Consider the following 22,099-nt stretch of genomic DNA (forward strand, 5'->3'; position numbering starts at 1 on the left):
CAGGTATAGGAAGAGGACTGGATCATCATGTTTGTCATTCTCTGCTTAGCTTTCTTTGGAGTGAAAACTGGCAGATGATCTGTCCAAAAGAACCTGGCAGTATTTGGAATTAGGGAGGACAATGCAGGCATTTCTCCCGTTACATAAGTGGCCCATAGATGCTACCATATACAGTGTTGAATGCCTTCTAAGCCTTGTGTAACAACAGATTTTAAATATAAATCAGAACACCAGCACCACTTCAGGCTTTGAAATACAGTTTACCTCTTACCAAATATGATGTGTCAAATTAATCATGAAATTCACAAGAAAAAAGAAACCTTTTAGATGATCCAAGCATCTTCCTGCAAGTCCAGGACTGTTGCCAATGAAATGCAGGATTGGCAGAAGAGAGATTTATTGCCACAGTTTCTTAACTCTATATTTCGTACTTTAGTAAGCCATCCTATCCTGCTTCACATGGTGCGTTTAACAAGTAGTCAAAAGTAATTTAAGAAGTAAAATGCACTTGTCATCACAATATGCAGTGCTGAGCACTGCTTATTTCCTGTAAGACTTTGTTAAAAAATAAATTGACTGCAGGCAGTCTACAGGTTTGGCATTTCCTCTGAAGGCCAGCATTCACCAAGGGTGCACCTACACCAAAGCTATAACTGAAACAATCCAGACCATACTGTTAGAACTGCATGCAGCCAGCAGCTCGCCTGATTTTCCACCACTTGGCTGAGCCAGTGGCCCATTCCTTTCCTGCATCCTCTGAGCAGAGTCCTACATGTGAAATTGGTTTCATTCACATTGCATACCTGCATTACTCTTATGTATGTGTTGCACTAGGGAAGAGATTTGCTGCATAATTGCTAACTGCTAATTAAAAATCACATTAGTAAGAATGTACTGGATGGCAGGAGTGGCAACTCAAAAGAGCTTGCTGCTTCAGAAAGATATGAAGAGAGCAGCAGGCTTACAGTAGTACTGAGGCCAAGCTGAGTTGTGCTCGATTCCAAAACACTTCCCAAAACAAAAGAGATTCATCTGGCCCCTACTTCTCACTGACACATACAGTCATGTCTTGAATGAGAAATCCACAAAAAGAAACCCTGAAAGACCTGGCACTTATTGTACATTTACAGTGACACAGCTGGGGACAAAATGAAGCAAGGAACATGTCTACTCTTTGGTATAACTGAAATGCAAGAGGCTTTCTTGATCACGGAGAAATCATTTTGCCATATGAAAATGGAATCGCACAGAGTGAGCAGGGCAGTTTGTGCATTAGTTGGCTCAACAGAAGTGAACTGCTGGGAAACAGGGGGCATAAAAGTAGCAGCACTACAACATCCCTTCAAAAATACATCTTACCTTGAAAAGTGAAAAAGAAAGCTTGATACTCACATTCTCTGTTATTCCTGCTGACTAGTTAACAGTATACATTAAATTAGAAGACATTTTAATCTTTAGGAATTAAATAAATAATACTTGGATTTAGCAAGCTTAAACATGTACTTGATTTTAAGTGCATTAAATAATTCCATTGGTTATAGAGAACTTTTTATGCACATGAAAATGTTTGAAATGCTGTAGGGTAATAATCCAAACTTTCACTAGGCCAGAAATGAGTCGGTATTAACATTCTGGCTTTGGCTGAAGTGATAAAGGTGATGAAATTCAGCTGAAGAGTTAAATGCAGACCTGAAACCCTCTCAAAACTTGAAACTGGGTCAGACTGATTTTTAATTAGCGGTTAGCAATTATGCAGCAAATCTCTTCCCTAGTGCAACACATACATAAAAGTAATGCAGGTATGCAAGAGGATACATCAGTTCCTTGGTGGAAGAGTACATTTTGGAGGGCTGTGGCATTCCTGTGCACTTGCATGACCAAGAACAGCAGCAAAATGCTGTCACAAATGGAACATTAAGGCTTCAAATAGCTAACTAGAGATCTTTTTTGTTCATGTTTGTGATTAATTCCTTCTTCTCTATGTTTCATGTACAAACCAGACAGCTTGGAACAGAAACCTGACAAGCTATTTATGAAATCTGTCGCACATGCAGAATTGAAGGAAGCTGACTGCTGCAGTAAATATACAGTCAGCTGGAACACATATAATGAAAACATTTTTGGGTTTGAAATAGCCTCAAAATGCAGCACGCCTCCAACATGACCTGGCTGGATGAGCAGTTTGTAGCTTTTTCTCCTTCCTCTTTAACAGTAAATTCACTGACTGAGCTAAGGGATGTTCAGTAAAGAGGAAGGGCTAGTAGACTCACCTCCAACAGTGCAAAGATAGAGCTGTGTACAATCAAGTACTAAGGCATTTATAGCACAATATGTAATGCACTGCCTGTTGCCATCCAAAGGTGTAGTTCTGGAAAATCCGTAGTCTTAGTGAAATAATTAAATATGTGATAAAAGACCCTACTATGCCTTCGTAAGTAGGAAAAGAGACACAAATATATACACACAATAAGGGTAATGCAAGTAAGATGCAAAACCCAAATGAACAGTTATTATGTGAGCAGCTCAACTGAATGAAATGAAAACGTCCTAGTGATAATATGAACAATTTTTTAAAGCTTCTAGCAAAAGTTGAATTTTTCCATCACTTACGAGAGATTTGGGCTGAGTATATTATCCTGATAGCGCTAATGCTTATCAATACATAATAGCCATCTTTTGCTATTGTTTGAAGTAAGGGAAGTAATTAAAGTAGTCATAAGCATTTTGATACAACCTGGTTGTTTCCTGTCGGTGTATGTAATGAAATGCCCCTCCCAGCACCACGCTCGCTGCTCATTAACTCTCCGCAATAAACATCATGCTTCCATATCACACATCTGAAAGCACTCCTCAACTGTGAGGTTGGGCAACAGCACTACGCTATGCAAAACCAGCCAAGTCCAGTCAGGAAACAGATTAATTTGAAACCCTTAATTAATGACTGAACATTTACACAGTCAAGATTTATGAGTTACAAGGAAGTAAGTCCAAAACATAACACTCCCTCCTGCATGCAAGCTTTCATTTTAATAGTAAACAATTAGCCTAGGGTAAGACAGTGTCTAAATTCTCAAGTTCATTTTCTTCCTCCAGCTTCCAAGCATTTGCAAAAGATAAACTGATTCTGTGCTTTTTTTGGGGGAGGCCTTTTTTTTTTTCACTAGTCTTACATAAATATCATTACTAATAAACAAGTGTTAATGAATGCAAAACACCAATTTTTATTTTTATTTTTTTTTCCAAATAAAGAAATCAGTAGTTTCAGACTGTTATTTTAAATAACCTAAGTAACACCATATTTAGTAACAGTGGACATCAAAAATGAGGAATAAACTTTCGGTTTTGAACATTCTGGTTATATTCCATTTTGGATCATAATCACAGCAGCACTTTCTTCGGAAGAGAACTGACACCTTATTATGAGGAGTGCTTACTGTTTGAATATTAGGACTGCCAGCTCTTGTGAATCCCTCAGGCCTTATTCTAGAAAAGTCAAAATCAGGAAAAGCTTTGCTCTCTTGTTTATGCTAAATTAGTGAACACATTTTTTTGCCTGCAAATTCTGTCTTGCCAATAAATGAGTGTGGTTTGTTCTTCCACCCAGATCATACAACACGTAAATAAGCAAAAGTGATCACAGGAATGGCAATATCCCAATATCCTGCAATATCAGAGAGCAATCTGAGTGTGTGATGGGCCACAGACAAGTTACATGCTCCCCCAGCAAGGGGATTCCTCAAAACACCTTTCTGCATGTAAACAGTCACATCTGCGAATGCAGAAGTAACCACGAACGCAAGCAGAACACAGGTTTGTGTTTTTTATTATTTCCCTTCCTGTGGCAGCATGCCAATGCTGAACATGTAGTGCACACTGTGAACCCCAAACCTATACAGCAAGGCTCGCTCCCATGTGCTCTGGGCATTGGCACAAATTGCTGGGTAGGCAATTTCACCTCTGCAAAACAGAACAAGCTACCTCAGAGGTGATAGAGTGAGTCACTGTCCCTGCTGTCCCATGAAACACGTAGATTTTGCACTGAAGGACATGGTTAGTGGGCATGCTGTGGATGGATTGATGGTTGGACTACATAATCCTAGTTTTTTTTCCAACTTTAATTATTCTATGACTCCATGAAAATGCTTTGTGACTGTTATGAGAAAAATCTCCCACAATCTGCCTCCTGGCTGCTTCTGTTTGGTCCTTCCTCCTCAGCTGAGCAAAGAAAACCAGTCCTTGCATGCGACAGCGGCTGCTGGAGAGAAATCAGGTTCTCTTGACACAGACTTACTTGGAAACATGCATTGCAAATACTGGCAGCCTAGGTGCTGTGTACATCATTTTTTCCCCCTTCTTCATCAGTTTCTCATCAAATAGGAGCTCACTGGGAACAGTTCCGCAAAAAGACAAAGCTGATTTATCCCAGCATAAAGCAAAGAAAGACAAAAACATACAGGACAAAACAGAAGACAGATTGCTACTTTCCCGCTCCCTTCCACCCAATGCAATGCTTCACTATGCAATGTAAGTAGAATAGTTATCATTTAGTTTTATAACAAATTTATTATTGGAAATGAAGTGTGAAGCTAATCTCTGTTTGATGACAATTACCCTCAAATAATAACACCCGCTTCTTCAAAAAAGAAAATCAAACAAATCCAAAGCAGCCCTTTTAAATAGAGCAAAATACTCTTAGTTCTCTTCCCTTACAATGGGGATGTCAAGACCAATTAACTAGCACAGCCATCTGCAGTTTCGCTCTGTTTTCTTCCATTGCAAGTGGACAGCCCAGCTCCCATGGCTCTCTTCTACACACTCCGTGTCAGAGAAAGTCTGAGTTGTTTTCCACCTGAGGCTCCTTGATGTCTTTGATACTCAAAGCCAGGACACAAAAAGCTTAGGCTGAGAACTTGGTAACAGTTAGAAGCAGTTTAATTAAAAAGCAAAATGTTCCACAGGATTGCTCCTACCATAGCTAATAATTTGCTGCACAGCTATTACCATGCTGTTTCCATCTGCCAATAACCATTTATTCTTTTTGCCAAAGGCAGTGGAAAGCCTTAGGTATTTTCATATGTATTTTAGGGGAACCATAAAAGATAAATTGGAAATAGCAACTTCCAATTCTTGAAATACAAAAATCAGAGCTAGACTAGAGCATACAGCCATCAGTGTTTCAGAAACTGCCTGACAGCTTCTACTCCACGCAGTGTTTGAAGGGTAAGACTCAAGTTTGGTGCAAATGCACAATCTTCGGTAGAATCCAAGTAAAAAACACGAAGTGAGCCACGGATAGCTCCCCTTAAAGTGCATTCCTCAACAGGACTGCAACTCTCATTCACAAGAAAACCCAGTGTTCAGGAGCGCATTCAAAACAGAAAGTATATGACATAAGTGCAAATCTCTGTCTGACAATGTCAGTAAGGTTGCAAATACCTTTCCACCTTCTACACCATGGCTATCTTAATCCTCATCAGCTTCTCAACCTGTTCTAGAGTTCCTGCTGCACAGCTACATCTCCCCAAAGAGTCTGCAATTCTCACAAGGTTATCACTACAGTTTGTGGTTAAAGAAGAAAAGCCTGATATCTCCCTACAAAAAACTTACTCAGAAAAATAAAAGTATGCATAATCCAAACTCCTTTGAAAGAAAGGATGATAGCAAGTATGTAAGATTGTGATGGATATCCTTTTTTTTTTTTTTTTTTTTTTTTTTTTCCCTGCATGAAAAATACTAAAGAATATCACAGTTACAATGCTAAAACAAGAACAATCAAGCTCTCCAATCACTATATTGTTAGTGGCCATCCCTCCCAAAATAAGCTCAATGTTTACTTAATTAAAATGAAATTTTGTTTCCATGCCATGAGAAAGGATTGGATGCAGAATAGTTGGTGCATGTTCTATACAAATGAAGCTTAATAATGATACCTTTTATGTTTAAAACTCAGTATACCCAGTGTTTAAGATACTTACTGTCTAACAGCAGACAGTGATTTTATTAGATATGTTTCTATTAATTGTTTATTACTAGGTTCCAAGTTTTCACAAGAAACAATTACTTCACCAATGGCTGCAAAAGGCAAACATCCTATTTCATATGTACACAAAGATACCACTATATATTCAAATATTTCAATTCACACACACCTCTCCAATCTTTGTGGCTCAGTGAAGTGTAAACAGTTAGCATTGTTATTAAAACACACATTCTTCATTCACAGGAACAATGCTCAGCTAGATTAATAAGCTTTTATTCCCAGGCTCTATTATTCCTCTGCCATTCATTAACATTTCTTCCACCTTGACGGCAATTTAGCTGGCACAACACTGGAAATACAAGTAGGTCAGTACAAGGTGTTCCTCTGTACATTTTCATAGGTTATAAACATCCCATCTGAGTTAGCCTTCAGGTACTGCATTTAAATATTCCTAATGCCAACTAAGATAATAATCAGAACTCTTGGGGATCTTACTGTCCAAGTACTACGCTTATTTATGGAAGACGGATTCTGTTAAGACTGATGAGGCAATTTCAGTAGGGAGGCAGGGAACCCTCTGCAGCTCTCCTGGCCAACCTGATGCCTGAGATCATGCCTCAGTGCTACCTCCAAGGGAAAGCCCCTTAAAATCCTCACCGTGTCCAAAGAGAAAAATGTATATAAGTGTGGAAAAAGCCAGACTGTGCACCGAGGTCTCACAGTCAGACACTGCATACTATTAAAAGAAATCATAACAGGCATTTAAGCCAGTCAGACACGCTTTAATCTCAGGACATGGGAAACAGCAGGAGATGCAAGAACATTTACTTTTTTCTCCCTTGTTTATGAAAAATGTGGCTAAAAACCAGTGTTTTCACTGAAAACCTACCAAAAACTTTGGACGGTTCTTTCGCTAACGTACTTTGTCATAATCAGTGTTCACAACAATTTATATACATTGAGGACCTGGTCTTGCAGTAGGGGTACAAGAGTCAAGGATCAAGATTTCATTCTCTATGAAATGCAAAGTCTTATTGATGACTTTCTCTGATTTTTACACCTTATCTTATACTTCAGTGCTTGAACTGAGTCAAACTCAAAGCAGCAAACTTCTAACTACATTCCCTATAATACATACCTTACAAGACCAAGTTGCCATCACTACAGGCTTAAATCAGAAAAAAGAGGTCACTGGGAAAAACATGTTGAATTTTTTTCTTTTCTTTTTTTCCCATAAAGGCAAAGCCTATCACTCTGCACTGATTTGAGCCTTTATATTATGTAAATGAAAGCACTTCAAAAAGCAGAAAGCAATTGACACTTTCAGTTCCTTCCTGATGATAGCAAATGCTGCTTTAACTCTCAACATTAAATACCTACATTTGTGATTACTGGCATATGGAAAACGTGTGATATAAACCACTGATGAATAATCCTCCCTTTCATATTGGGAAAAAAAAAAAAAAAAAAAGGAAAAAAAAAAAGAAGAATGAATTAAATTAGTTGTTGCTACAAATAACTCACAGGCAAAAAATAAAATTAAAAGAAAACAATAGCAGTAGCCTAAAGAGGCATATTTTTTCCCTCAGGAATGAATTCCCATCTGCTTTTAAAGACCAACATGTTTTTCCATTACGAGGAATTACAGCCAAAACCAGGACAAGAAAGCAGCAGAGTCACAAGCAAGAGCAGAGGGCAAGGGAAGCTGGCTGACAGTATCAGCCAAGGACCCTCTTTACGAGGCCTTGCTGCAGTGACGGCTGAGCAGCCCCTGCAGTGATGGCAGCATACTGTCCTCTGCAAGCCACAGCTCAGCAGAGGCTCTGTCCTGCAGCCCTGGCCATTCTGGTGAAACTTTGCTCCTTATGGTTTCATATAAGTTCATCAGAAACAAGCAGCACCGTCAGCAGAGCACTGCTTGCTTCTTGCATGGTTAACGCTCATGTTGCTGGTTCTCTCTCCAGACAGGCATGCAGCATGAACCAGCCCTTCGGGGGCATGGTGAGGGTACGAGTATCCGTGTACAAAACCCAGGCAGACAATGCCATTAAAATAATTAATGAAGACACAAATGACAAAGGAGGAAAAGACATACTGAAATCAGCCCTAATTTCCCTGAACCCCAGGCAGTCCATCATTCACAGAATCCAAATTTTCAGGTTTGAGAAGCTGGATAAATTTTATACCTAAATGCTGCTTGGGACACACTTGGGGGCTCATTCAAATTCCCTGTGGCATTCTCCCCAGATTTCTTTAAGGACTGCAGCTCTTTGGGTTGTTTAGGAAGCAGTGCTGACGGTACCCTCCTGAGCTGTTAATGGGGCTGACCTTTTCGGAAATGCTACTGTCCCTTCAGCCAGATGCATTAAATCTCATCTGCTTGATTAAACTATTAGCAAATCATTATCTCACTGAAGGATAAAATGTTCTTCCCCAGATGAGCAAGCCATGCATAAATTTCAGTGCAAACACTCCTCTGTATATCAAGCCTTATGTTTTACATAAACACACTCATTGTCAGCCCCGTTTTATATACTGGTGGGATGAATGCATGCAGGATGAATGCAGTTCTTTTTTGGGTACTGGCTGAGACAAGACATGATGAGAATCAACCCGCTCAATGCTACTGTCCCCAGCCCCATCTCGGAAAAACACAGGAACGGAACCAGATCCTTCTAAAGCAGCTGAAAAGGAGATCGGGGAGGCACGGCACAATGCCACGACACTCGGGTTGATGAGTGATTACCCAGGCACTCAAACTGCCCTGGTTTTCAGTCTGTCCAAGCACATTCTGCACGTACGAGGTTCTTGCGAGACCGGCAGTAAGCAAAATCCCATGGAAAGTCCTGTGTAGTTACTTATTTCCTTTCAAGTGATTCATCTCGTTTATCCCAAGCACTGACATTCAGAAAACATCTTGAATGCCAGGTATTTCCTCACCTTCCAGCCACCTGTGCCAAACACATCCTTGGTGCTGATAAACATGTGTAGGAAGGTGGTGATCCTGTATTACCCATATTGGATGAAGGCTGAGTCTTTTTTCCACACCCACCCACACAAAAATGTTCACTTTTCAATGACTGACACGAATTAATAGATCTTATGCATCAATCCAAGAGAAACTTCAGAGGTTCATCTGAGGTCTTAATCTTGCTGTATATTTCAGTGTGATGGCATCCCTTGTCATACAGGATAATGTTATATTTTGGTGCAGAGCAAAGCAGGACTCCTTCAAACGGAAAGGCTGTCTAGCAGAGTCAAGCCAGAGCTAATTCAGCACAGATAATTTAACTAACAAAGCACATTTTCAAACCACATATTTCCGATGAGACACAAGCTTTTTGTGTGTGTGTGTGTGTGTGTGTGTGTGTGTGGTATCTTACAAGTTCAAAACCTGAGGCTAAGTCCCACGGCACAACATGTCGAGCACCTTCAACAACTGATGAATTGAATGGGAACTGAACGTGCCCTGCACGTAGTATAACTAAGCAGAAAAGAATAAAACCACATTCATGCTTAAAAAATGAAAACCATGAGCTTTAGCCAGGACATGATTTCCAGAGTCACAGAAACTCTTCTCTATTATATTTAATTTTAATTTTTTTTTATAATTGTCTTAATTCCCTAAAGTCTGAATATATAGGCTGCTACACAATGGATCAGTGGATACATTGCTGTTTAAAAATGTTAGAAAGTCTTTCTCTGAAGTTTGGAAGATCTTTTGCTTCATGGAAAACTACATATGAAGAAGATAATATATCCTAATTTGTCTGGTGCCTTGTTTTCTTTATATCTAAGCCCTCTCTTGTGCTTATTGTAGATGTACTTTAATAACTGTTTTTTCCCACTCTTTTAAAATACTGTTTACGTTTCTGTATGCCTATGATGAAATATATCCTCATTTCTTTTGTAGTTAGTGACTTCTTATAAGAGAAAGAAAGGAGCACTGGTTTGGTTGTTTGAGGTGTTTGGTTTCTTTTTAAGTTTCTAGTTTTAGTATGTCTGCATCCGGTAAACAAGTACATGCATGTTTTGAAATAAATATTTTAATAGGCAAAGGCTTCAGCTGATTAGAGCTAGTGTGCTGCTGCAAATACACTTTTTTTGGCATCAAATATGCACTCATTTGAGCCACAGCAAACCTTCATTAGATTTTTTTTTCTTTTTTTTTTTTTCTCCATTGTGTTCCCATCGAGAGTTATTGCAAAGTGAGAAAGATATTTTTTACATTAACTACTCTGCTCTGACTAAAAACCAGTGAAAGATTTACAGGTGCCCAGATTCCCGCTTTACTATTGTTTCCTGTAAGCATGGAAACTGATAATGCTATAGAAACAATGTCAGACTCTGCTTTCACCATGACCTGATTTTAAGAGTCAGTCTCATCAGCTTATCTTTATAAGAACACCTATGTACCCTAATCAAGAATATTTAATTTGTTTTATTATTTCTAAATAACTTTAAACTCAAAACAAGTGAATATTTGGTTTCAGCTTCTACCTAAAACCTCCCTCTTTGTTATTGCCTTCTGAACTGTGACAAAACTGTAACATAGCTGGGGCTCAAACAATTAAAGAAGGTCCTTCACTCTACCAGGTTTATTTTCCTTTTAAGATCATCAACTTCTAGAATAAAATATCTCTGTAGTGGTGAAACTTTCTATGGTGGTTTTACTCCCTTGCTCATTCCTTTTCACAAAGAAAACTTCAGAGATCTGAAGTAAGGTACATTCCTTCCATTTAGTTTTTAAAGGCAAATGATACTTTTATTTAACAACAGAAGTCTAACAAAGATATCAGCCTTTGCTTTATAAAGGTTACTGTCCTTTCCCCAGGTGAACAGGTGTGACAGCTACAACCTCTCATTTCTGGAACAATGTATAATTAAAAAGTTACAGGGTAAACAATTTCCTAATCAGACACTGTCCACATAATTTTGCTCTTACTTGCACTACAAAGGGTTTTAGAATCATAGAATCATTCAGGTTGGGAAAGACTCCTAAGACCACCAAGTTCAACTATTGCCTAACACTCCAAGTCCACTACTAAATCTCTTAAATACCGCCAGAGATGAGGACTCCACCACCTCCCTGGGCAGTACAATTCCATTGCCTGACCACCCTCCCCATGAAGAAATTCTTCCTGATACCCAACCTAAGCCTCCTTTGGCACAGCATGAAGTCATTGTCTCACATCCTATCACTTGTCACTTGGAAAAAAAAAACAGACTGGCACACACTTTGCTGCAATTTCCTTTCAGGTGGTTGCAGAGTGATGAGCTCTTCCCTGAGCCTCCTCCTTCCCAGACTAGCAACCTCAGCTCCTTCAGCCATTCCTCATACGTCTTTGAGACAGATTGAGACTACAGATCTCAAGCCTACAAGTATGATAAACCTAATCTGAACTTCAAATGAAAAAGGTGAACCTCTGAGTTCTTTGATGGCCAATCTTCCATAATGCAAGCTGGCTGTAACATCAGGAAAGAAAACAAATGAGATCGAAAGAACTCACATTATTTGCAATGCAAAACATAACACTTCTGTGCTTGGATCTTTAACTAATCACACTTCATAGAAGCATGGTGACATACCAAACAGATAAAATTTCTCCACATGAAGAATGGCAGTGAAAATGCTCTGGAAAAAACTATGCCCAGATTGAACAATCTCTGAGTGAAGACATCTCCAAAGCCATTACAAATTATCTTCAGTTCTATAAAGGGGCAATTTTGCTCAAAATAAAATGCAATAAGATAAAAGAAGAATTAAATTTTTAAGAGATTCGATGTTACAAGGCATTTGTTACTCTAACCAGTTTTATTACTTACTACTTTTTATTACTTATTACAGCAGACCTATCCTTGTAGCTAGCTGCCCTGTGCGTGGCTCCCACAGTGCTAGCCAGAGGTTGAGGCAGTCAGGGGAAAAGGAAAAGCTAAGTATGCAGCCAAATAAGCTGCCTTAAAGGATAGAGAGTATGTTTCTTGGTGTTGGTATTGGCTCCAAGGCCAAACACTGCAATTCAGAAATGTCTAAAAACTCTCTCACTGTCCTGATTTACAGACATTCGGGTATCCATGAAGAAAAGCCTAAAGCACCACTGTAGAGCAGAGCTGTGAAGGTATCACCATGCAGTGCAGAAGGGCCAGGAATTAAAGATCAAACTAAATGTCAAATATTCCTAAAAAGCAGAGGCTTTGCTTTACCTATTTAATTGCTACATTAAAAGCTAACTACATTGATATTTACATGAAACTTCACTTGCACATGAGAGAAGGAAATTCTAGTTCATCGTCATAAATTATCTTCTATCTTCTCTCAAATGAAACAGTGGGACGTAAACACCCTATTTTCCTACTGGATGGACCTTTAACATAGTCATTAAGATAAATGTATGTCCAGCAGATGAATGGAGATAACTGGTCATAAGGGCTGACAGGCAAAAAAATGCACTTGCTGAACTATGTGTACTGATCTATTCATTTCATCGTAGGATGGTTCAAGGTATCTTTACATGAAACCCCCATCTATACGGCACCCTCTAGTCACAAAACCAAGCATTTTCCATTTCTTTTTCTAAACAAAGGGTATAACAGTGGAATGAGAACTTGCCATTCAACAGCGGAAACTATTTGTAAAGCTGGGAAGCTGAAGACACTAGGAAGAAAAGGCTTTAATGAAACTGGCCTCTGTGCGTGCCAACTGTCAAGACTTTTTATATATTTTTCCAAGGAACACTGACTGAGGATTTTTCCATGTTTACTCTTTACATCTCAATTATTACAATTCTTTGAAGGATGCCAAACTACAAAATTCATAAGAAATGCATATTAGAAACACGCAGGCTTTTTTCCCCTGCAACTAGTCTGCAGTTGCATTCAATGACCCATTAACTTATTTTTGGTTCTGTACAAAGCCAGCATCAAGACATTTGCAACTCATTATCTAAGCTAAGCACAAGAATTCACCACTAGAGCCTCGGCTGACCCAGATCCAAAGGAAATCCCCATATGCTTGGAATTTCTGAAATACAAGCATTACAGTCGTTGCCTGGTAAGAAAACAGTTTCCATACACAACCAAAGATATGTTTATATTTATGTTTTTGGAGGCTTATAACTTGGCAAGAAGCACATATATCTTTCCAGGGCAGTAAAATTTTTATCACTGACATCAGGGTAAAAATACAGTAAAGTTACCAATCCACAACACTGAGGCAGTATAGATGCAACAGCTCTCTAGACCGATATTTTAGCCCACAATAGGAAATTCTTTACTTTTATTAAATTATTATAATGAAATCCCACTTTCAACTGCAAATAGAAGTCCAATACAAAACAGCTTCACTCACTGTGTCATTAATTCATTGCCAGAGCATGGCTTGTCCTGTACTGCAGGGGAGGAAGGCCACAGGGCATTTAATGTTGGTCTCTGCCCTTACAGAGCCTCCTGGAATAAGCCTTGAAGCTAGTCTGGATGCTAGAGTTGCACATACAGCTGCACATGCTGAGGTCTGACCCCAGTGCCTTTGACTTGGAGAAGGGCATCTGCTGCACTCTCAGCAGTGCCCTCACCAGCCAGAGGTTGCTTGTGGGCAATATAGCTCTGTAAAATGCACCAGCACTGCAGTCGTTAAATGAGCAGAAGCCTTGCCTGGGAGTAGAGAATAATCAGTGGCCAGTTGAGAACATCCATCAGCATTACAGGAGTCATGCAAACACTTTGGTCATTTTTTCTTTCGGATCAAGACAAAAGTTCAGCTTATTTCCTTGTATTTGTAAACAGCACACAGAAAGATGGGGTGAAGTAAGGCAATCACATTTTCCACTCTGCTATGGAAAATGTAGAAGGTGACTAAGTAATTAGAGATGGTATGATAATGCATACAATAGGACTGGCTACAATAAGGCAGAAACCTTAACTGTGGCATTTCATATCTTCTAAGAGATCGAATTGGCAAACTAAATAACATTCTTTGAATTTCTGAATTATCATAAAATCATAGAATGAGGAAATAATGAAATATTCTTCTATAAGACACTACCATGAATAATACTCAGGGAGCTGAGTGGTGACCACAATGCTAACTATTATTGCCAGGCAGCCTATTTGAATTATTTTCTCCTCCAACTCAGGCGGGAAATAATTGCCTGACATACACTGTCAGAAGCTGACTAACAGCAATGAGCTATAAGAGCTGCTGTGAACTCTTGATTATACAGAATAGGAAAATATGAGCCTTAAGTGACCAGTGAATACCCTGCAATTCCCTTATGCTGTCTGACAATTGCGTCTCTCCTTCAATCTGATGCCATTCACCACAATCCTAAATGCAAAACATCCCTGGGGAGACCCATTTGAAATGTCTAGGCAGCTGAGGACACTTGCCTCCATTTCCTTGAGCTCATTCTGGCAGCACATCCTAATGAAGCCACCCGTGACCTTACTAAGGCTCATCCTGGAAGAGACCCTTTCTCTGGCAGCAGTACTCTGATAGGGATCTTGAAGGTTAAAGAAAACCCAAAACACTGATATTCCGTTTTCTGAACAGAAACACAGAAATCATAATATACTCAGTCAAACAGTCTCTTTTTATGACTCCATCCTCTCACATACCATTTTGAAAAGACTCATGGAATGATACCTGGATGACGCTTAATTTCAATTTTAAAACTACCATTTTGTGCATTGGCTCTGTGGCTATTACCATACAAAAAGCTTTACCTCTGCTCCTGAATACTTGTGGGTGTGCTGAACAAGCTCTGCTAAGCAGATTTCCTCACTGACTGGCATGGACCGAAAATGAAGTTTGAAGATCTCCCCACGAGTGGCTGCATCTGGCAAAGGCACATAGATAATTCTGTCTATTCTTCCCGGTCTCAGCAAAGCCTGCAAGGAAAATGTCACAGAAAGTGGTATAAGGAACAGCACATCACATCAAGAAAGTAAAAACAGTAAGTCAATTAAAAACAATAATAGCAACAAAACCCAAAAACCAATTTCAGCAGAAGCAAGAAACTGCACAAGAACAATTAAGCTATGTGCTAGAGAGATTACTCTCTCACACTGCAATATATCAGTCACTGAAAAGACAGTAAAGCTATTCAGCTTGTGAAATACCAGTTGATGGAAAAAAGGCATCATAAAGGAACTAAAGTCATTTTCCTAAAATAATAATTCTAGGCTTGTTGCAAGGTGTACTGGAATGCTAGGGCTTGGCAAAAGGACAGGTGGCAATGGACATTTCCTAAGTTCAGATCTTCAATCAAGAGAAGCAGAGGAAAAGAAAGCTGAAGTAAAGCTGGCATCCTGCATTCGTATTTATTTATCCCACATTACTAGCATTGCACACACTTAACCAAGAACATAGTCAGTTTTTCACACACAGTAAGGTAATTCTAAACAGAGATAGTGATGTTCACCTTTAAAAAGGAGGAGAAAAAAACCACAGACTTGCAAAAATAATGTAGTTTTGGCATCAGTTTTGGATTGTTGGAAGAACGTTTCTCCTGTGCCACAAAACAGCTGAAAATTCAGCAAATGATTAGTTACAAGGCCAGGCTCCAGTTCTGCAGCGTCATACAAGTACAGGGAACCAGTGCCACAAAAAGCAGCTGGAGGGTTGTCCGGGGAGTTCATCCCTGGGACAGGTCAGCGATGAGGCTGTGAAAACTCTATCCTTGAGGCTGGGCGCGATGAAGCCAAGCCCTCCTCAATCCAGTGCTGGTGACAGTCCTGCACCTCATGGGTGGGGGGACCGCAAGGCCTCTGGAAGTCCTCTTCAGCCAAGCTTTCTATCATTCCATGGTTTCTGGACTGGGTCAATAAGTAAATACTATCTATGAATAAAACAATTATGTCTGATACGCAGGAGAAGCCAAATCCTTAGATTAATGAGATGAGAGGAAGCTTATTTCCCTGTATTTTTACAAATCTGTAAGATTTTTTAAAATTAAAACCATTTACTGCAAAAAAACCCTAAAAAAATAAAAATTTAAACTCTCCCAGCCTGACTTGACATTTGAGGGGAAAAAAAAAGTGCAGAGCAAATGCACCTAAATAGTATTTAAAAACTATTTTTTAAAAACTAGGCAATGTTTATAAGATTCAGCATGTAACCTAAATTGTTTTTATGTTATGATTCTCCCTTGGGCAGAGTAGTTCAAGTTTCAGATGACTGGAGATATTGCATGGCTGTCCTGGGCTGTCAGCCAATAAGTCTTTTCCCAGCCTGATCATGTCAGTGAAAGTCATGCTGAAAAAAATAGTAGGAAAGAACTTTTCTTCCTGCACAGCATTGATCAAGTTAACACCCTTCCTAGAGTTTCTTTAAAAAGACTGTTGTGGTGCTTCAGAATGGAAAAATGCATCCTGAATGTTAAGAGATGTCTTGTTATTTTTAAAACAGAACATGAAAATGTTCAGTAGAAAGCACATGGCACTGCCGTGTGTTTCATTGGCCTAGCTAAGGACATAGCAAGGGAAGACTTAAGGCCCACATCTAGCCCCATACTCTGTCTCTATCAGCGGCCAATGCTGGATCCCAACAGAGGAGAGCAAGAAGCAAGCTGTCCACCAGTACTTCCTTATCAGACTGTGCTACTTGCCCCAGCACTCTCGGTATATTCACCAAGAACTCAACACACCAGTGATAACAAAACTAGTGTGCAATTTGGGGTCTAAACCATGTGTGTATCAGGATGTTGAGAACACACCTGGAAGAGAAATTTGCATGTTTCAAGACTAGGCTTGGAGGAAGAGGAATTACACTGCAATTGCATTCTGCATGCTGTTAAGAAAATGCCCATAGATAACTGCTATTTAGAAGAAATACAAAATGCTCACAAGAGTAAAATGGTGCATCTCTTTTAAATCAATGCAGGTTTAATCAGGATGCCTAGATAATTAGAACATTTTCTAGAGACATCTTAGATCCTACTAATAAATAATCACGGCAGTTGTGCAAGAGGGTCAGCAAAATGCTTGATAGAAAGAAGGTCCTGACCAGCCGCAACCAAATGCTACAGCCACAGGTTTTCAGCTGTGGGACAGACTCTTAACATAATGCAGCACCCACTGTAGCAAAGCACAAATGCAGATATCAAAGAATGAATGAATTTTTTTGCTCCACATTACTTAAAATTGAGTTTCTTCCAGTTTGTCCCAAACGCTTTGTATATCATATATATAGTCTTAGTTGGAAGCTCAAGATTAAAACACGCCTCTTGCTACAGTCAAGCATAGGAATGTTATCCAAGATAACCAGATGTGCTGGAATCCTACAAAACAAAGCGCAAGTCAGTCTCTGTAGTGCTTCCTCGTTAAGTAAACAGACAAAAAAGAGAGGAGAGAAAATATTCTGTTAACTTCACTTGTGAGGAGTTCCAAATTCCCTCCTCCAAAGAGAAAAGCAGATTCACCTGAGAACTGGTCTCTACCAGTGGTCACAGCAGGTCAACCAGATGGACAAACCTGGCTTCCCTGGAAGACCCTGGGCACAGCCGGACTTTTCCCTGAAGGCCAACACCAAAGTGTCCCAACACTTTGACTTTTGGCAAGCTTCAGAGGAACTAAGAGTAGAGGCCAGAAATGGGTTGCAGAGCTGTTGTGTTGCCCGTGAGTGTGAAGACAACCAGAGGGCAATGGCAAGCCAAGGCCATTTTCATCTGCGGACACCTTGTTAGCCTCCTCTGCTAGATGTTGAGGATTTTGTCTCAGTGTTCTCACACTCAGTTTTCCTTCTTGGTCAAAATAATTTGGTAGTCAGAACCGAGCTGCACACAGAGCATAGCACTAAAGGAACAAGATATCATTTTTGATATTTTTGCACTGTTGGAAGTTTCTTCCGAAGGAAAAGGAGCTCTTCCTGGTTTGCTTATAGAAGCTTGATCTGGTATTTTGTGTCAACAGCTGCAGCACCATTATCACCAAGGCCATTAATGGATGCTGACACAATCGTCTTCCTCAGATCCATTTTACTTGCACAAGTAAAGAAGGCTTTTGGAGATGATTGCTCAGAGCATGCTATGACTTTTACAGGCTGTCCCAGAAGACAAAGCTTCAAGCTTGCAACTTCCCCTCTAGAAATGTTCATGGGGAGAAAAAAGCACATCCAGGTCACCTCCAGCCCAGCTCCACTGCTCAGAGGGTGCGGTGGGCACGGCAGCCTGGGGACTCACCAGCCATCACGGGTTGGAGATGAAGCCACCTGGAATTGACCCTCACTGCCAAACTGAAGGAGGAGAAGTTTGGCAAGAGCAGCAGCAGCAGGAGAAGCAAGACTTGGCTGTGCGAGGAGAGGCAGCTGGGGGAGGGTGAAGAGTTGAAACGAGGCTGCAGGTTCGGGCAGATAGGAGCTGCTGGGAGTACAAAATTAACTGCTTGCGGCTGGGAGATGCAGAACTGATTTGAGGCTAGGAGCACACAGAAGGTGGGAAGTTGATGCAGCCAAAATTAATTGATGTGTGCACAGAGCTACATAATTCACTGATGTAAAGATGTGAGGGTTGCATAATTTATGTAGGCCAGGAAGGGCACAAAATTAAGTAATTGGGGTTTTGGTAGAAACCAGAATACTTCATGCCATTATGCCTTTCTTTTGCAAGTTTATATAATTTTTTGTTGTTACCACAACAGTTATGAAAGGGGTCTGAGTGCCCACACACTGAAGGGTTATGAGCAGTAAACATACACAATATTCTTCAGAGGAGCAACAGCATTCAGGAAAGTAAGATAATCATCAAGTAATACACAGTATCATCAATAGAAAAAAACACACTTTAATTAAGAAGAAACTATTGCCCTTTGAAAAAGAAATGCTTAAATTCTGTACTAATTAGAGTATTACTTCAAAATATAGCATTGGAAAAGATAAATGGTTCAAAAATGTGTATTTTGTGTGCAATTATGAAGATAATTATTTCAGGAAGCAAAACTTAAATATGCAAAGCCAGGAAAATATTTGTGGTTCCTGTTAAGAATGAACTAGAATTAACCCTAGGGCTTTGCTAATTTTCTTCTTCTTTTCCTTTTTTTTTTTTTCTTCCCAACATAGTTAGCTTTTTTCAAAGAATGCTTGGCCATTTCAGCAACTACATCATCAAACAATGCAGAATTGTAACACTGCTAGAAGCACCCACAGCTGATGAGCCTTCTCTAAGATGGAAAAAGTAGCTTTCCTATTGACATACTTCTTCAGTTACATCTACATTCATCAAAATTTTCTTGATTGGATCTTGCAACAAAACTGCATACATAACATAAATGTAATACCAGGAAACATCATGAACGCTGACAAAAATTTTGATAGCAAAATGTAAAGTACGTAGCAAAGCATAAGCTGCACAGTAAAGTGCATATTTAGGTGTGTAAGAGAGAGCAAGTAGGTTCAGCAGGTAACAGAAGTTCATCTGGAGAATTAATGTTACTGCATGTTCTCTGCTGCAATCAATCTCCACAAGCAGGAACGGATTTTTATATTAAATTTAAGGCAAGTATATACTTTCTTCTTATTATTATTATTATTGTTAATAACACAGAACCTGAAAAACACAACTAAAAGTTTAATCCTGCCTTTGGAGTCCATTGAGATTAGACCACAGAAGAAAATGAGAAAACTGGAAATAATAGAACAATCTGTTTCCTTTGTAATTAAATCCTCCCAACTTGAATTAACAATTGCTATTTATGAACCCTGGGTATAGTCCCTACTTACATGAACTCCTGAACATAAGAGGTACTTTATATCTTGTAATCTAATTTAGTAATGCAAATCTTTTTACTTTCATCATTAGAGTATTTAAACATATGTAAAGCATTTAGAAGTAAGTCATGTTCCTGCTGTGTAACTTTTTGTGAGATTCTTTCTATGTTCTTGCACACATGTCAGGACAGATGTATTGCAAGAAAGGAAAGTATTGGGGGTAAGAGATAGGCCAAGGAAGTTAATTTGTTAACAACAATGAAAGGATCTTCTGGAGCCGTGATATTTCATCTTGCAGAAGTGAATTCAGCTCCCATAAAGACGCTTCAGCTATACTTCAAGGCTCAACATGCATGAAATTTTCATTCTTACTTTGTGCCAGGGGAGGTCAAGATTCCAGTGCAATATGTCAAGAAACACTTAGAATTTTAGGATCTTTGAAAGTTGCTCTTTAAACAGACAGATGGAACCTTTGTGCAACCATGGATTAATTAAGCAAGATTAGAAGGTACTAAGGAGAAAAGGGAGGCAGGGAAAACATTTGTGTCAGTATTGTGCACTTGAAAACCATGGTCCTGGGGAGATCTAAATATTATTGCTCTGCAAGGTTTTTCTTCCTCCTCCATCTGGCACGAGCTTACTCAGCAGGCAACACTGCCTCACCATTGCAGGGGACACACTTATGCGCCATGTCACAAGGCTGGAGTATTGTAGTCACAGGCTCCTGAGTCAAGCAATACTGCTGTTTTCTCGCCAAGAGCCCCTTTCCTCACACTCTTCCTCCTCCCCACCTTCTTCCTCCTGTGCCAACATCTGTCACCACCATCAGCACATGCCAACATCTCTAACCAGTTCCCCTCTTTGATGACTTGTTTGTTGGTCACCACCCTTGTACTTCTCCCAAGATTTGTGCAGATTACTCTCAGCTCTCATTACACAACATCTACAATTGCACTTGGGGTGGAGTAGTTTTCTTCCTTAGATTACAGTATACCCACTAATGTAAAATCTCATCTGCAGACAGAATTTTATTAGATATTATTGGAGACTAGGCCCTGCAAAATGCTGCATTCTCCTTTTCAGTCCCTACAGAAAGTCTTTACATTCTACCAAGCTTTCTTGGAAGGAAGATAAGGAAGCTATACAACCCCTCTGTCATGTCAGTCTTGCTCAAGACCCGGAGCATTGTGCAAGTTGACAAGAAAAGACATGATACATTTGACAGCAGGTGTTCAAGAAGAATGTGCACAATCAAGTGGCAGTGTGAATATTTTACTCAGACACTAACCATAATTACTAATTAAAGGCAGAGAACAAATATAAACCCGACAAATAGTAAAGCAATTTGATCAAGGATACAGTTTATATAATCCCAGTCAAAATCAAAATGAAGCAATACGGAGAGTTAACCGTCTGAAAAATAAGACTAATCTGCCCCGTCTGTTAAGCAAACGTCCCTGCCTGCGTAGTATTCATCACTTTTCTCATCCTCCAGGTGTAACACCAGTAGCTTATCTTTTTACTCCAACCACAGACTTTTAGCTGTTTACAGTTTGTGTCATCAGCAGAGAAGAGAAACTTCTCAGTGTAATTCACTGCATGCTCTGAAACGGCTTTCTTTGCTAGCTACCTACAGGAAACACCTTCAGCTGTCGTTACAGATCAGTTCCAGAAGGCAGAAAAATTACAAACTCTTATTTTCTTATAGAACAAAACTTGAGAAAAGAACTGCCTTTACTCAGTAGAAACCATTGGTGTTCCTCATTTGAACAGTATATCCCACTTCTTTGTGTTTCACAGCACATCAGCCACTTCCACCAATGTGGGTGGGGATTTTACATGGATATGAGTATTGCTTCAATAACAGAAGCTTATAACTGAAGTTATAAACAGTGCATCAAGAAAGCAAAAATTTTCAGAGTTGATGTGAAACCACATTCAGCCTACATGTCCAAAGCATCCAGAGCTTATGATTTTGAGATAGTTCTTTTTGCCCATGTGTGCAGTCAGGCACAGATGAGGTCCTACTGTGGGCTGGTTCTCTAATCCCCACAATTGCACTATCACCACATAGTGCTGCCTGAATCTGGCATCCACACCACAGCCCTGGCCACGCTGCCAAACAGTGGGGTTTTGGGCTGCTCCAGGCTGGAAGTAAATATGCTTCTGCCTTTGGGGAAATGGCACTGAGAATGTAGTGCTGGGGATTATTTATTTGCTTTATCTTGTCTACGCAGCTCAGTGAAGAGGCTCCGGGTCCCTCCTGCCTCCTCATAAGCATGCTGGGGACACATGTTGAGAATGGCCAGGAAAAACAGGGACAGCTTGCAGGGTTTATGCTTCTCTGCCACCTAAACAAAGTGCTTGCTGAAGCTGAGAAGAGCTGAAAACCTGTTTGCAAAACAAACCTGCAAAGAGCT

General features: G+C 39.7%; 1 protein-coding gene across 1 annotated transcript in view; it reads right to left on the bottom strand.

Moving 5' to 3' along the window:
• Positions 1–22,099, bottom strand: part of SPATA5 (spermatogenesis associated 5) — a 197,055-nt gene that overhangs the window by 37,014 nt on the left and 137,942 nt on the right. The window contains 1 exon segment of the mRNA XM_042870617.1: positions 14,702–14,866. Coding sequence (XP_042726551.1) covers positions 14,702–14,866 — 165 coding nt within the window.

Source organism: Lagopus leucura, unplaced genomic scaffold (assembly GCF_019238085.1).
Source record: "Lagopus leucura isolate 7727_CA_CO unplaced genomic scaffold, USGS_WTPT01 Super-Scaffold_100004, whole genome shotgun sequence".
NCBI classification, from domain to species: domain Eukaryota; kingdom Metazoa; phylum Chordata; class Aves; order Galliformes; family Phasianidae; genus Lagopus; species Lagopus leucura.